This window comes from Lithobates pipiens, unplaced genomic scaffold (genome assembly GCF_037356315.1).
Source record: "Lithobates pipiens isolate NorthernLeopardFrog02 unplaced genomic scaffold, aLitPip1_a1.2 Scaffold_16, whole genome shotgun sequence".
NCBI lineage: Eukaryota > Metazoa > Chordata > Amphibia > Anura > Ranidae > Lithobates > Lithobates pipiens.
The window spans coordinates 535,469,902-535,487,042 of NW_027507748.1; the positions used below are offsets into that span (position 1 = coordinate 535,469,902).

Here is a 17,141-nt window from a genome sequence, read left to right on the forward strand (position 1 = left end):
ACTGTTTGACCTATATATTATCTTCTATGTCTATCTTATTCTGCACTTTAGCCCCCTCATCTCCATCCTGCCACTGCATTTTTAATTATAACCAAAAAATTGTGGGAAAAACAAGATCACCTTAGGGTGTTTACTTTCCAATAAATTTGGGTTGTTTGGGAGGTTTTATACGGTCCTGTCATTTTTAGGAAAATAAAAGATGTGAAGAGATACCAGTTGGTTTTGAAATGCTGTTTTTGAACACATGTGTGAATGAAGCTAGAAAATCATCTGCGGCACCTTAAAAGTGCCTGTTGTATACTATATGGGGCAGAATGACTACTGAATTCTATATAGTAACAAGCGGACATTAAAAATTGTACAATTTGTGCCAAAATTTTGCTAATCAACCAGTACCAACAAACCACAGCATGTTTAAATATTTACAGTTTGGTTAAAAAAAGGAAAAAAAAAAAAGAAAAGAAAATATATATAAAAAAAACAATCTTTACTTTTCATGAAAGGGTCACAAAGTAGGTCAAGTTTAAAAATGGATGCACACTGTTGAGTGAGACACATTCAAAGTTTATGATCACAACAAGTCTTAAGGGGAATTAGGAAACACAGGTCTCGGTTTTTTTGTTTGGTACAGAATGTCTGTAATCATCAGTCCTTTCCGGATATGAAGTTGCCGTTTTTCTTTTGAAGAGACGCAAACTTAATCTTAGAAGCTCACTGTCAACCAATGGAGGATTCGAGTAAGTCTGTTTCACAGTGCCCTGGTGAGAGGAAAAAAAAAAGTCCAATTTACATTCTTAAAAAAAATGTTACATCGTTAATAACGATGGACAAAAAAAAAAAAAACCCTTCATCCATTCAATGTGATTTTTATTCTCATCATAGCCCTGCATATTCTGTTTCCTGAGGAAGATATGTTTTTTGAAGTTGTTGACACTCAGCTAGTACCACTTCCTGGGGGAGGAAGTTCCACATTTACTGCTCCAACAGTAAAAAACTCTTTCCAAAATCTAAGGTCTAACCTTTTTTTTTCTAACCTCGCGTTGTCATCAATATATTTTTTTACAATGCAATCATATCACCTTTTAAGCACCTCTTCGGCAGAGTGAATAATTGTAATCTATGTAAATCAATCTCAAAGCTGAAGGGAACGAGGAAGCTGACTGAAATTACTTTATACTCTGGATTGAAACACTTTAAAAAAAAATATGCGGTTGTTTATAATTCATGTCAAAGTTTTCCAACATTTTATATACACACACACATTAAATAATTAGCATGTTAACTCACCTTTTCATTTTGCACAAGTTGCTTACGAATTGCCAAGTCCCTTCTAGAACACAGAGCTTTACAACAGGGCCCAAGTTTACTGAGTAAGCCAGCTCTCTCTCTTCTTCTGAGTAGTGCAGCCATGTTTAGAGCTCCGAGCTCATGTGCAAACAAGTTTTCTGCTTCTAAAGAAAATTTGAGTTGTTCAGTTTTTAACCAAAGCAAAACAGAGCAATGAAACATTGTGGACCTAAATGCCATAAAATGTAGCACAAATTAAAGGATCACTAAAGAAATTATTTTTTTATTTTTAAACAAACATGTTATACTTACCTCCACTGTGCAGCTCGTTTTGCAGAGTGGCCCCAAACCTGGTCTTCTGGGGTCCCTCGGTTCCACCCCGCAAGGACTCCATACATTCATGCAAGCTCCGTCGCATGGTGAAGAGCCCTTGGGGGCACGCTCCCGTGATACAGCCGGCGGCCATAGCCACTCACTGTATCACTCGGCCACAGCATTAGAATAGAATGCATTAAGGTGAAAAAAACATACCTTTACAACCCCTTTAAACAATCAACATCCAAAATTTGTACAAAAGTAATTTAAAAAAGGATATACAGTGGATCAAAATAAAGGCAACATAACAGGCCTATTAGCACCGCTGCATTTTAATGTACATTAATAAATGTGCATACGTTTGGTATTGTTTTTAATGGTGCTAGTTCAGACATGCAGCACCTTGTCCATTTCAACATATCCAAGTCATGTCTATATTTTTCGCGTGTCGATGCACGATATAAGGGCTTTGAAAAGCAACGGAACGCATGTCAACACATCATGAAGAGCGCCACAAATGCAGCTCAAAAAACACACAAACCAATACGTGCATCCAGTCTATAAATGAGTATCCTTGCAAATGGTATCCATCAAAATTGTGCCCTACTTCCAAATGAAAAAAAAAAAAACTTTATGGGTATACCTTTTTATGTAAAGAATAAAACCCCTAAAAGGGTAACTAAAAAAAAAAACCTTACTAGTTCAAACAATAAAAAGGTATACTATCACATTAAATAATGCATAGAGGATGTTGAACGGTTATAAATCATATCAACAGGCAAATCAGAAAAAAAAAAAAAAAAAAAAAAAAACACACACACACACACACACACACACACACACCTGTTACACATCTCAACAAGTAGTAAATAAGCAAATAGTATTACGCAATTTTTTTTTTATTTATAGATAGGTTTATTGAGGTTTTTTTTAGGTTTGTTATGAATGCCAAGCATGCAGATGAGAATTCAGAAAGCCAGAGCCACAAACCGGTAGTGCAGGTGTCCACACCAAAGTGCCAAAATGGCTGATGCACTGGAAAGTAGCAGACGTGTGTATACATCTTTGCACCTGGAAGCTCCCATAAGTGCAGGTCCTGCAACTCCAAAGTGATGTCCAAACAGAACCCAGGTCAAGGGAATGACTCGGCTTTTTGTGTGATCTCTTAGATACACACAAGTCAACAGAATGTTTTCAGGGAACTCCTGAACATAAATTCCAGTGAGACAAACTAGAGAACCTGTCTGGATATACACATAGCCCCTCTTATTTATAGAGGTTGGGGAGCACCTTCATGCACGCTAGTCAGAGGTGTTAGAGCTCTGGTTCCGAACCTGTCTGAATGGGAGAACACCACTCCTTGCCAATGACAGTTTCAAGAGCAAGTCTTCTGAAGAATAATAAAAACAAATGTTCATTTCATCTCATCAGCACCCTGCACGTAGACCTTTGCATTTACACAGAAGTTAGTCCAAGGCAAGACAAGTTTTGAGGCTTGTAACAAGGTGTCACAAAAGCACAAGGTTCCAGACATTTTCTCCAGCTGCTTTATGAAGCAAGGGGGAGAGATCCCTTTTAAGCAACTCTATTCACTCTGACATGGTCTGACAGATCACTCTTAAGCCAACGCACAGGAGCTCTGAACAAAAAAAAACAAAAAAAAAAAAAAAAAAACAAGGCATAGAACAGCAGGCTGAGTTTCCAAATGAAAAGCAATACACCCAGCATCAAAAAGATTGGAAACAACCTCCTGCATACCCTGGTCAACTGAAGAAAAAAAAAAAAAAAAGGGGGCACAGGCGGTTCAGAAAGACTTTGCTGGAGTGTAGAGCCTCCGTGGGCAGACTGCTCTAGTAACTGGACACAGACATACAAAGTCCAGAGCGGACACGGAGGTTTTTGTGGGCATTAGGGCAACTTCTACCACCCTAACAGAGCACAAGGAAACTTGTGACAATGACAACAATCTTTACAATAGAGGTCTTAGGTTCCGGGGTGTCAGTTCCATCCAAGGATACTGGGTAAACATCCCCAGACCCTCCAGGGCAGTATGGGTTACATGTAATTACATAGTAAGGTTGAATAAAGACACAAATCCATACAGTTCAACCTGAGTGTGCATGTGTGTTTATATATTACCACCATTATCCATCTCTCTATACATTGTATTTGCTGAGAAACAGCTTAAAGTTTTCTAAAGTTATTGACACTACCTGCTGATGCCACCAACTGTGGAAGAGATTGCCAAATCCTTACCACTCGAACAGTAAACACAGTTTCGTCCAACTTCATTGTGCGGGCACTTTTCTTTAGAGACCTTTGATTATAAAGATTCATCCCAATGCTAGAATCGCCACTTAAAGAGTTGTGTATTGTGATCATATGCCTTCTTGAGCACCTCTCCTCCAGGAAGAAGTTGTTTAATGTTTCTTCTTGTTTCTTATAATGAAGGGGACCCAGCCCCTTATTAGCTTTGTTGCCCTTCTATTGACTCTCCAATTCAAGCACATCCTTCCTGACCAGTGGGTACCAAAACTGGATGACTCTAAAACAAAAAAAAAAACTCTGGTTCAGCCACATTTTGAGTGGCAGAACTATAGTTTTGTCTCTTGGGCAAATACCCTTTTTAAATGCATGCCAACAATATAGCCTTGCTTGATGCAGCTTGGCATTGCCTGCAATTGCTGAGTTTGTGATCTACTAGGACCCCAGAGAGCCTTTTCCATCCGCCATCCCTTATCCCCAGAGGCTCTTCCCCCCTCGCGAGTAATTTGCATATTGTTAGCACCTAACCTCATTTGCCATCTACATGTCCAACCTCCATTTTAACTAGTTTTCATCAGCAAACATGGAGGTTGAACTATTTATTCCAACCTCTATCGTTTATGAACAAGTTAAACAAAATTGGTCTCAGGACAGAGCCCTGGGGAATTCTGCTTACAACTCTAAACCAAACAAAAAAATCTGCCATTAAATTGCCAACCTCTGGATATGCTTCTGCAACCAGTTTTCTATCCAGATACATACATCTCATGAATGCCAAATGTCCTTAATTTATAAAATAAGGATCTATAGGGCACTCTATCAAATGCCTTAGTGATATCTAGGTACACTACAACCCCAGGCCTTACTGCATCCAAATTACAGCTTACCTTCTTATAGAATGTTAAAGGGTTGGTCTGGCAAGAACAGTTCAAAAAAATATTTATTTTTGGTCATTACAAATGATGTTTTAATCAGCAAATTCTTGGATTTGGTCTCATAGCTTTTCTTCAATAGTTTACATACTGACTAGGCTGACTGGTATGTTGCATTTGGCCAACCAGTTTTTACCAATCCAGTCAGTAAGCTTTCCTTCAAATTTATAAATAATGGTATGGCTTTAACAAGGCTAAGTTCTTTGAGAACTCTCAGGTATATGTCATTCGGTCGGTGTTATTTGTAAGTTTTTCTTGTCTATTTTGAGCACTGGTTTCTGCCAGCCACACACACAGGCACATTCAATGTGTTAGTGACATTACTGTTAATTCTGAAGTCACCCGTAGCAGTGGGAATGTACTCAGTATCTTTGGGAAGACATGTTGCACCACACCTGTGTGGACGATCTATGGAATAAAAGCTGTGCTTGCCTAATTTTACATGGGAGATGGGCACGCATTTGTGGCAAGTGCATTTTCCCATATTACTGGTGGTGTTCGCCTTGAAATGAAGATTTGTTTTACACTCGGAAGAACAGTAATGATGATGGGAAATTTTTGTTTGGACCGATTCTTTTTTTAAAAAAAAATTTAAATTTACTTTGCACTGGTTGGTAGACTATGATCACAATTTTTATCCTTAAAACAGACCTTCACTTAAAATTTTAAAAGTACTGCTCATCTGCCTCCTAGCTCCCTTGTGGGAGCAGGTACCTTTTTGACAGGTAACAACTCCCACAGTTCTTGGATTTCTGGGAGCAAGAAGACCCCAGCGATGGCTGCCACAGGACTCTGGCGCAAGCAGAGTATATTTGCTCTTTTAGATCATCGCCAAAACAAAACAATCATACCTCAATAATTCACGATGTGCCCGTAGTACAGGTTTAAATATAAAAGCACTTACCATTAGGTTTTTCTATAGCTTGCTGGCAGGTTTCTTTAACTTTACTGAACAAGTCAGGCCCAGCTAAACGTTTTGAAATGCCAACACGCAGTAGCACAGCGCCAGGTGTGAATTTCAGGAGGGCAGCGCCAGATTCACGAGGTTCCGTTGCCTGCTTGGGCATTAGACTAGACCAGTCCACATCAATTACATCCAGAGGATCTGTACAATAACAATTCCCACACAAAACTAAAAATTAGATATTACAGGTCTATCATAAATTGAAAGCGTACATATTTAGAAGGGATTTTATGAAATTTTACATTTCACAGTGGAATAGACAATCACCAAACAAGAACATATTTCTTGAATGTCAAAAATAGAACATTCTGCCTTTGGCAAAGCAGATGAGCCATTTCAAATTTGAACTTCTCAAATACAATGTATAGGACTTGGTTCTTGTACATTTTACACTACAGTATATTACAGTATATACAAGCTATAAAATGGATATATTAAAGTAAGCCAAGTAGGTGGAAAAGAAGCAAGCTCACTACTTACATTCAGCATTTAAATACTATGACTGTTACCAAGATGACATTACAGATGTACAATATTTTTTTATTAATATGTCAACTATTACAAACTATTATAATCAAATTAGGATGTGGCCAAGTATGAAACCTCTGCTTGGCCAAATTCTTGTGAGATTCAGTGCAATGCAATGTGATTTTTAGCCCATTTAAATGTTAAATGTTATTGGTGTTTCACAAAAAACTTTGAACAAACAGCACTTGCTGATAATATTTATTCTTCGAGATGTAGGATACATGTTAAGTGCAAGTCCCTCAAAAAAAAAAAAAAAAAAAAAAAAAAAAAAACATGTGAATCAACGTACATAAGTCAGATGACAATTGTTGAAGAACTTATTTTCCAAGAAGCACATTTTGGCAAAGTAAATCCTACAGCGACTTGATATTCAAACAGCTCCCAAACATAACACCTTGCGGAAATAAAGTTAAAATCCCCAGTCAATGAACGTAGTTGACCCTCAATGCCTTATGACAAGAGAGATCAAATGAGCTTAAATGGTCTCCGTGACCCGAGGAACCATAGACCAACTACAACTGATCCCACCTTACTGCGTTCCATACATCACAGGGTAAATTTAGTGGCAGAGAAAACAAAAGCAGGCACCATATGGCGTAAAAAAAAAAAAGTTATGACTTTATTAAAAGCCTTCAGGCAGGTACAGATACAAAAAATGAATAGGTGGCAGACATATCCCATTTAGACATCTGTAATAGCCAATGCTATAAACCATATGAAAGGCTCAGGGGTGATAGCGTTACCTCCACCTAGACCTTTCGTAATCAGAAATGATGCCATCAGAAGCTTTTGATGATGAAACGCGCCAATACAGGACACAGCGCGTTGTAATGGGGATCTCCACTTGATAACCATGAGATGTTATGTTTGGGGGCACTCTGAATATCAAGGTCACCATCTGTGGGATTTACATGGCCAAAACATGTTTCTTAAAAAATAAATTCTTCACAATTGTCAAAGGACTTGTGTACATTGTTTAACCTTTTTTGTTTGATTTTTTTTTTGAGGACTTGCACTTAATATTTATTCTAGGATGCATATTATCAGCGTTTTTTGTTAATCACCAACAACCTTTAATCACTAGATTTGAAACAGCTGCTGCATCTTTCACTATTTTTTTTTTAGGTTTTAAGTCATCCAGGCGCAGTGTTTTGTAAATCGCATTTATTTAAATGGGCTGAAATATCACTGGAGCACATCAAAAGTAGTGCATGAACTACTTTTAAATTGCATGGTACTTTGGTACCACGCAATCCATAATAAAGCACATGCCCTGCGTTTGGGGTGTCATTAAGATTACATTGACACTTAAACATCACACATACATTGCGTTTTAAACACGGTGCGGGAAACGGATTTGCCGCACAGATGTTCTGGTGTGAATGGGCGCTACGAGCTAGTAACGGGAGTTGTTTAAAAGCTTTGTTCTAGGTTATTTTTCTAAGTTTACTAAATTGTACAGTGAGGGAAAAGTAATTGATCCTCTGATTGTGTACATTTGCCCACTGACAAAGAAATGACCAGTCTATAATTTTAAATGGTAGGTTTATTTTAACAGTGAAACAGAATAAAAAAATCCAGAAAAATGCATTTAAAAAAATGTTATAAATTGATTTGAACTTTGAGTGAAAATAACCATTTGACCCCTTCCCAAAACATGACTTAGTACTTGGTAGCAAAAGCCTCGTTGGCAAACGCAGAGGTCAGACATTTATTTTAGTTGGCCATCAGGTTTGCACGCATCTCAGGAGGGATTTTGTCCTACTCTCTGCAGATCCTCTCCAAATCATTAAAGTTTTGAGTCCGACATTTGGTAACGCAAACCTTCAGCTCCATCCACATTTTCTACGGGATTAAGGTCTGGAGACTGGCCACTCCAGGATCTTAATGTGCTTCTTCTTGAGCCACCCCTTTGTTGCCTTGGCTGTGTGTTTTGGTCATTGTCATGCTAGAATACCCATCCACGACCCAATTTCAATGCCAAGGCTTAGAGAAGGAGGTTCTCAACAAAGATTTGAAGGTACATGGCTGTGTCCAGCGTCTCTGATGCAGTGAAGTTGTCCTGTCCCCTTAGCAGAAAAACACCCCGAAAGCATGAGGTTTCTACCTCCATGTATGACGGAGATTATGTTCTTGGGGTCATAAGCAGTATTCCTCCTCCAAACATGGCGAGTGGAGTTGATGCCAAAGAGCTTGATTTTGGTCTCAACTGACCACAACACTTTCACTCAGTTCTCCTCTGAATGATTCAAATGTTCATTAGCAAATTTTAGATGGGCCTGTACATGTGCTTTCTTGAGGAGTGGGATCTTCCATGGGTTGAAGAATTTCAGTCCTTCACGACCTGGTGTGTTACCAATTGTTTTCTTGGCAACTATGGTCTCAGCTGCCTTGAGATCATTGACAAGATTCTCCTATGTAGTTCTGGGCCGATTCCTCAACGCTCTCTTGATCTCTGAAACTCCACGAGGTGAGATCTTGCATGGAGCCCCAGACCCGGACTGAGTTATTTTCTTCCATTTGCGAAAAATCGCACCAACTTGTCACCCTCTCGCCAAGATGCTTGTAGCCCATTCCAGCCTTGTGTAGGTCCAAAATTGTGTCCCTGACATACTAAGACCGCTCTTTGGTCTTGGCCATGGTGGAGAGATTGGAATCTGATTGGTTGCTTCTGTGGACAACTGTCTTTCATACAGGTAACAAGCGGAGATTAGGAGCACTCCCTTTAAAGCTGGATTCACACCTATGCATTTTTAGTGCTTTTTGCAGATTTGCACTACAGAACGTGTTCCATAGGGCACAATGGTAAATGAATGTAGTGCAAATCTGCAAAATGCACTAAAAATGCATAGGTGTGAATCCAGCCTAAGTACTCCTAATCTCAGCTCATTACCAGTATTAGAAGACACCTGGGAGTCAAATCTTGATTGATAGGGGATCAAATACTTATTTCACTTATTAACTGCTTCCCGAACCGCCTCACGCAGATATACACATCGGCAGAAGGGCACGTACAGGCAGAATCATGTACCTGTATGTTGCCCTTCAAGAGGCCGCAGTGGCGCGCACGCCCGAGGAAAGCTCCGCGAGTCGAGTCGTGGGTCCCGCAGACTCGATCGCTGGACGGAGAGGAAGAACAGGGAGATGCTAAAGTGATCAAGCATCTACCCGTTCTGCCTGTGATTGGAGCTGAGATCCAAATGTGTCAAAAATGTCAGATGTGTCCGCCATGTCGCAGTCACGATAAAAAAAAAAAAAAAGAAAAGAAAAATAAAAATACACGCAGGGGTGATCAAATACCACCAAAAGAAAGCGATTTATGGAAAAAAAAAAAAAAAAAAAAAAAAAAAAAGGACGCCAATTTTGTTTAGGAGCCACGTCACATGACTGCACAATTGTCATTAAAGTGACGCAGTGCCGAATCGCAAAAAGTGCTCTGGTCAGGAAGGGGGTAAAATCTTCCGGGGCTGAAGTGGTTAAAATGCAAATCAATTTAAAACTTTCCATTGTAAAACGTTGCGCAAACTGATGGCGCAATATAAATCCTCTACAACTACAAAAATAAATCTTGTAAAAAAACGATTTGCTTCTTTTGTACACATCTTGGACATAAATTGGTACTTCATTCCTGGAGTGTTACCCAGTATCATCTTATTAGTGCGACAGGAACACAACAAGCACACTTCAGTCTTCCACATAACAGTATAGTGGTAGGTACTTCACAAGTACAACTAAAATTAAGTTCACAACTCTATAAAGGCCCCTTCCACATGGGGCAGACTCATATTTGATCAGCAGGGAATTTGACTGCTGATCAGAGCAAACCGGGTGGACAACAGGTCCGTGTGCGCTCAGTTTGCGCAGAGTGGACACAGAGCCTGTTCTGCTCTATGGGCAGCCCAGAGTAAAACAGACTTTGCTGTCCATTTACAACCTCCTGACCTCCGATCCCATGGAGAGGGACGTAGCCCCTTCTGTTTTTTCTAGCAGATTGGAGGTAGGCAGGTGTAAATGGTCCATTTACAATTTCCAGTTCATAGGGGTGAATGGAGAGGCTGATCAGGCCAGCCTGAAAAAAAGAAAAAAAACGACAGGCAGACCTGGTCAGACTCTTCATGATAAAGGGGCCTAAGATTACATTTCAGATGCTTAAGGGCCGGTTCACACTGGGGGCGATGAGATGCGACACGACTTGCCTCGCCGCGACCTCAGCGGCGACTTGCAAATGACTTCTGTATAGAAGTCAATGCAAGTCGCCCCGAGGTCGCCCAAAAGTAGTACAGGAACCTTTTTTCTAAGACGGAGCGACTCGAGTCGCTCCTCTTAGAACGGTTCCATTGTACAGAACGGGGGCGACTTGTCAGGTCGCGGCAAGTCGTGTCGCCCCCTGTGTGAACCGGCCCTAAGAGTCACAGTGTCACCATGTTTTGGCAAGCAGTTTAAATATAATGAATCTTATTTTGAATGCAAGTGTAGTGAAAACTTTCACATTTAATTTGCATAGCATACACCTGACATCACAGGTCATAATTTTCTGGTTTGTAGCATGCCCAAGAAGCATTATGGTGGACACACGGTCCAACAACAGTACAAATGCAATTAAATTATTTGAGATTAAGTAGTAAATGGAATAAGAGCACATTTTATTCTCTCATAAGGTTCAGCTGTGGTAGCTAATATAAAGAATACAATGTGGAAGAAAGCCAAACCTTTGCAATAAAATCTATACACAACAAACTGGCATTAAACATGGTGTAAGAAGAGTGATGTGCAATAAACCTTCTGCTACCCGATATTGATAACTACACAAATGTAATTAATTTGCAAGTGGCAGAGTGTAAATGTGCTTTAATCCCTTGTTTGCCAAGGTATGGTACTATTTAGGCATGTGTAAAAAAATGCTGTAAATTAAGAAAGCTTTTAGATAACATTGTTAATTTTTAACAATTAAAATGGAAAGTAAATGAAACATACAAAGGGGAGTACACACCTTAGGGGCGTGCCAGTGTCCAGTACCTGTCGGTCCGATATAACCCACATAGTAATTACTATGGCTCTGTGTCCCCTGATGTACATCAAAGAAAAAGATTTTACAGGTAAGATGTTTTAAAAATCCTATTTTTTCAGCTGACAATCGGCTGTTCAATAAAAATGATCAGGACAGCCCTATAGCTGCCCAATCACTTTTAGGGAAGTGAAAAGGCCCACTTCCTGATGCAGCTTCTACCTGTTGTTATTGGGCTCCCTATAGTGAGAGCAGGAGATGTGATATCCATGCTATCACATAGAACAGTCCTCAAAATTTCCACTCGCCAAGTTTTCCCCACATTTGGCGAGGGGAGAAAAATCTTGAAGATGAGTGTGGGGATGCCTCAAAGGGGTAGGGAGGAAAAAGCATCGCTAGCAGGCGGGGTTGAACGGGAGCCGTTCTCCCATTGATCGGCCAGGGAAAGAGGAGATATTTGCCCGAAAATGGGCACCGCTGTCTACGGCGCATGGGGTGGTTGTCCTACTGCAGAATAAATTTAGGGCCAATTGCACACCTCCCTGATGCTATGGCAAGATGGATAAGTATCTGCCTGCATTTCTCAGCATTGAAGACACCACTGATCCTGACCAAATCTCCAACTCCATTTGCAGAAATGTAGCCCCAAACTTGCAAGGAACCTCTACCATGCTTCACTGTTGCCTGCAGATACAAATTATTGTACCGCTCTCCAAAATTCATGAACAAACTGCCTCATTCCATATTATTAGGGAGGCATGTAAATATATTCTGCAGCAGAATGTCAACCTTAAAGAGGAAGTAAACCCTGATGGGTTTACTTCCTCTTTTTTTCCCTGCAAAGGTAAAGCATAATGGACTACTATGCATCGCATAGTAGCTCATTATGTGTCACTTACCTGACACAGGAGCCAGCGAAGTCGCCGCTGTCACCTGTAGTCCGCCGCATCCATCTTGGTTGTGGCGTCTCTCGCAGCTCCGACGAATGACAGCGGAGAAGCCGCGATGACGTCACTCCCGCGCATGCGCACGGGAGTCGCGTCTCGGAGCTCCGACGCTGCCATTCGCCGGAGCCGCGATGACGTCACTCCCGCGCATGCGCACGGGAGTAGACAAATTTGGCAAATCCATTCTTGGACTTGCCGCATTTAGTGCGCACTAAATGCGGCAAGTCCAAGAATGGATTTGCCAAATTTGTCTACTCCCGTGCGCATGCGCGGGAGTGACGTCATCGCGGCTCCGGCGAATGGCAGCGTCGGAGCTCCGAGACGCGACTCCCGTGCGCATGCGCGGGAGTGACGTCATCGCGGCTTCTCCGCTGTCATTCGTCGGAGCTGCGAGAGACGCCACAACCAAGATGGATGCGGCGGACTACAGGTGACAGCGGCGACTTCGCTGGCTCCTGTGTCAGGTAAGTGACACATAATGAGCTACTATGCGATGCATAGTAGTCCATTATGCTTTACCTTTGCAGGGAAAAAAAGAGGAAGTAAACCCATCAGGGTTTACTTCCTCTTTAAGGTTGACATTCTGCTGCAGAATATATTTACATGCCTCCCTAATAATATGGAATGAGGCAGTTTGTTCATGAATTTTGGAGAGCGGTACAATAATTTGTATCTGCAGGCAACAGTGAAGCATGGTAGAGGTTCCTTGCAAGTTTGGGGCTACATTTCTGCAAATGGAGTTGGAGATTTGGTCAGGATCAGTGGTGTCTTCAATGCTGAGAAATGCAGGCAGATACTTATCCATCTTGCCATAGCATCAGGGAGGTGTGCAATTGGCCCTAAATTTATTCTGCAGTAGGACAACCACCCCAAAACATACAGCCAATGACATTTAGAACCATCTTCAGCATCAAGGACAACAAGGAGTTCTGAAAGTGATGGTTTGGTGTCAACAGAGCCCCGATCTCAACATTGAGTCGTCTAGGATTACACGAAGAAATATAATTGAAGAATTTATGCCGTTTGAGGGAAAGGGTGGTCCCACCAAATATTGATTTGGATTTCTCTTTTCATTTACTTTCCATTTTGTTAATTGATAAAAATAAACTATTAAAGCTTTTATACTGAAGCATACTTAACTTGCTGACATATCAGCATGGATGTCGTACCACTTCCTTAAACTAAATCCCTCTAAAACGGAGCTATTAACATTCCCCACTGCACATGCTCTCCTCCATGACTTTTCCATCAAAATCAACAATACAACCATCAGGCCCTCCCCTCACGCCAGGGTACTAAGAGTAATCCTAGACTCTGACTTGTCCTTTCAGCCCCAAGTCCAACCGTTGTCAAAAAAGTTTGTAGAATTCAGCTCGTCATTCACTCCCTTGTTATCTCTCGCCTTGACTATTGCTACTCCCTTCTCATTGACCTGCGTCTCTATAGGCTATCCCCTCTTCAGTCTATCATGAATGCTACCAGACTTATCCACCTTACGAACCACTCAGTGTCTGCCAACCCTCTCCTCCAATCCCTACACTGGCTCCCAATCACCCAGCGAATTAAATTAAAAAATACTAACCACAACATACAAAGCCTTTCACAACTCTGGCCCGAGTTACATCACCAATCTCGTCTCCAAATATCACCAAAATCGTTCTCCCCGCTCTTCTCAAGATCTCCTACTCTCAAGCTCTCTCGTCTCCTCCTCCCATGCTTGTCTCCAGGATTTCTCCAGAGCGTCTCCCATCCTCTGGAACTCGCTACCTCCACTGGGCTGGCTATCCCCTACTCTTACTATTTTCAAGTCGATCTCTGAAAACTCATCTCTTCTGGGAAGCCTATCATGTCTCCAACTAATTTCCTACCACTTCCATCAGCTCATTCCCCAGTTATAACCTTTTGTACCACCTGCCCCACTCCATTAGATTATAAGCTCTTCTGAGCAGGGCCCTCTTAATCCTCTTGTATTTTATTGTATCTGTATTGTCTCCTTTTATATTGTAAAGCGCTGCGTAAATTGCTGGCACTATATAAATCCTGTATAATAATAATATACAGCATTTTTGAACACTTGCCCAAAACATTTGCACAGTACTGCATGTTTATAATTGTCCTGTATTGAAAGGTACATATTTTACAGCTAGCAATTGGCTGTGAGATAAAACACTTTCTTCAGTGCCTGCAGTGGTTGGAGGTGGGATCTGGTAAACTGCTCCCAACAATAAGCTTGGCACATTAGGGAAAAGCTGTTCCCCAATCTCCTAAGCAAGAAGAATTTTGTCATTCCCAGGTTCAGAGTGGTCATTCTGTGCCTACTATGGCTAGGGGCAGGCAGCTAACAAACAAGATCTGTGTTTAATTAAATGCAGTGGAGCAGAAGACATTAAGGGGGGGGGGGGGCGCTTGATGGCAAGTTAAAAAAAAAAAGCGTAAAAAATAAAAAACAAATGTAAAAGCACCCCTGTACACATCTGGATGCAAGCATGCATGTAAACAAATTGTGCCACGTGTAAGGTATCGCAGTGAATATCTGAGGTGAGAGCAATAATTATAGGGCCATAAACCATGGCTAAAGCCTAATTCCAGGTTTTCATTTTAAAATAGCTGGCCCAAATGAAAAAAATATTTTTACATGATGCAGCCACTGTTTGTGCTCTATAAACTGTATGCAGCATCAGCTAAATATACAGTATCAATGTGTTTTAGCAGCAGGACATGGACAGTTATTGATGCCTTACTCCATGAGCCGTTTTTATTTAAAACCATTTTAGTACCATGAGAAACCACTTTTGTGACTAAAGGGCATTATCAAATAATATTAAAAGCCATATACACCTAAGCCAACAATAAAACTATGAACTACTCTTAAACCCTGTTGGTCTTCCCATATGGAGTTTTTCTGCTTTGATAAAAAGGCAAGTTATACCCAATTAAACATTGTAAAAGAAGATTGCATATGAGCTTGCACAATTAAATTACCTGATATCTTTTCATCATCCTGTTGGTCTTCCTTCTTTTCAGCATCATCAGCTAGAATTTCGTCAAGCTCATCATCGCTGATTGGCTCATACTCTTCTCCAGCCACAGAATCATCAGACTGATCTTCAACAAGCTTAGAGAACTGATCCCCTACAAGTCGCAAAACAATTGAAAATGGTAGCCTTGTAATTAGCACTCTTGCAGTTATAAGCAACTTGAAGCATCAACTTTGTCACATCCTATGAAGCCGAGGACAATTGGAGATATAATAGTCAGGAGGCCTAGTTCCCGATTTATTTTTCAAGCTGTCATGCTGAGCTATCATTCAGAACAGCTAACTTCAAATCAAATTTTAGATCTGATAATTTCTCAGGAATGGAGTCCGTTCACACATTAAAATGCATTTCAGGCCGAATTGTAAATGATTCTTATGTCTATAGATCATATTTGCTGGTCCCAGATAACAGCAACTTGAGGTTTTCCCTCTCTCCTTCCCTCGCTCATGCTCAGTTCTACTAAGAGCATTCCAATTTTCCCTTTTCAGTCCCAAGGAATTTATAGAGGTATTACTTCTGAACTTTAAAACGATAAAGTTGCTGTACATAGGTGTGCTCAACCTATTGCATTAGGGTGTGCACCCCAAAGCTCAAACACACATGAGCACCACCTGCTGTCACAGGAAGGGGCTCTGGTGGTGGGAGACAGTTGATTGGGAGCATATTATGGTACATCCTAAATATGGGTGTTACATGTGCCCAAGGTTGAACCTAGACTAACATATTGGGGGCATTTATACTGGCCACTGGCACCCACAACCACACACCTGATGCTGCTTCTGGATAATGATAATGCACATGAGGTGATTAGGGTGTGCCCAGGCACACCCAGCAGACCCTGTGCGACACCTATGTTGCTGTACATTAACATGTCACCACTGCCACCCAAAATTAAATGTTCCATCAACTCAAAATGACTAAACTTGTTTTGCATCTTTTGATATACAGGTTTTTCTATGCATTACCCGTGTTCTGTAAAGTGTTGAAAGCCTTTAATAAACAGGCATTGAATAAATCATTTAGAGCTCAAAGTCCAACAAAAAATCTTATATTCATACAGTGCCTATAAAAAGTTTACACCCCCTTGGAAAACTAACAGAAAAATTATGGCAGAATCCACTGTTGCCTAACTCACCATCTTCGCTGGAAGTCTATTAAAAGCATCAACTACTCTTTTCAGTAAAGTACTAAAATTAGTTTTGAACATTTCACCTGCTACTTTGAGATCATGTCCTTATGCTCATTTTAGCTTCATATTGCAAATACTGCCCTCCTGAACCTTATTCACGATCTTAACCACTTGATCTCCAGGAGACTTACCCTCTTTCATGTCCAGGCACTTTTTTGCAATACGGCAGTGCCTGGGTGAGAGCCTGTAGCAGGCTAGTGTGAAAGGGGACATCTACACTGATCAACAGTGCCCACCCATTAGTGCCCAGCAGGGAAGGAGAAAAAAATACCTGTTTGTAAAATTTTACATAGTAGGTGAGGTTGAAAAAAATACAAGTCCATCAAGTCCAACCTGTGTGTGATTAGATGTCAGTATTACATGGTATATCCCTGTATGTTGCAGTTGTTCAGGTGCTTAACTAATAGTTTCTTGAAACTATCAATGCTCCCCACTGAGACCACCACCTGTGGAAGGGAATTCCACATCCTTGCCGTTCTTACAGTAAAGAACCCTCTACGTAGTTTAAGGTAAACCTATTTTCTTCTAATTTTAATGAGTTGTCACAAATCTTGTTAAAATCCCTTTTGCAAAAAAGTTTTATCCCTATTGTGAGGTCACCAGTATGGTATTTGTATATTGAAATCATATTCTCTCTGGAGAAGAGACGGTTGAGAAGGGACAAGTTCAGT

At 40.8% G+C, this 17,141-nt stretch overlaps 1 protein-coding gene across 10 annotated transcripts in view; it reads right to left on the reverse strand.

Moving 5' to 3' along the window:
* Positions 1-468: 468 nt before the first annotated feature.
* The window catches only part of ZC3H13 (zinc finger CCCH-type containing 13), a 119,433-nt gene continuing 102,760 nt past the window's right edge, over positions 469-17,141 (reverse strand). For 9 of the 10 annotated variants that reach the window (XM_077483237.1, XM_077483234.1, XM_077483236.1 and 6 more), the window contains 4 exons: positions 15,226-15,375; positions 5,704-5,904; positions 1,288-1,451; positions 469-758 (listed from right to left, as the gene is read on the reverse strand). In XM_077483237.1, the coding sequence (XP_077339363.1) occupies positions 594-758; positions 1,288-1,451; positions 5,704-5,904; positions 15,226-15,375 (680 nt within the window). In that variant the 3' untranslated portion in view covers positions 469-593. Of the gene's footprint in view, positions 759-1,287; positions 1,452-3,858; positions 4,148-5,703; positions 5,905-15,225; positions 15,376-17,141 lie in introns of those variants that run through there. The other variant, XR_013274616.1, reaches the window with a different exon arrangement.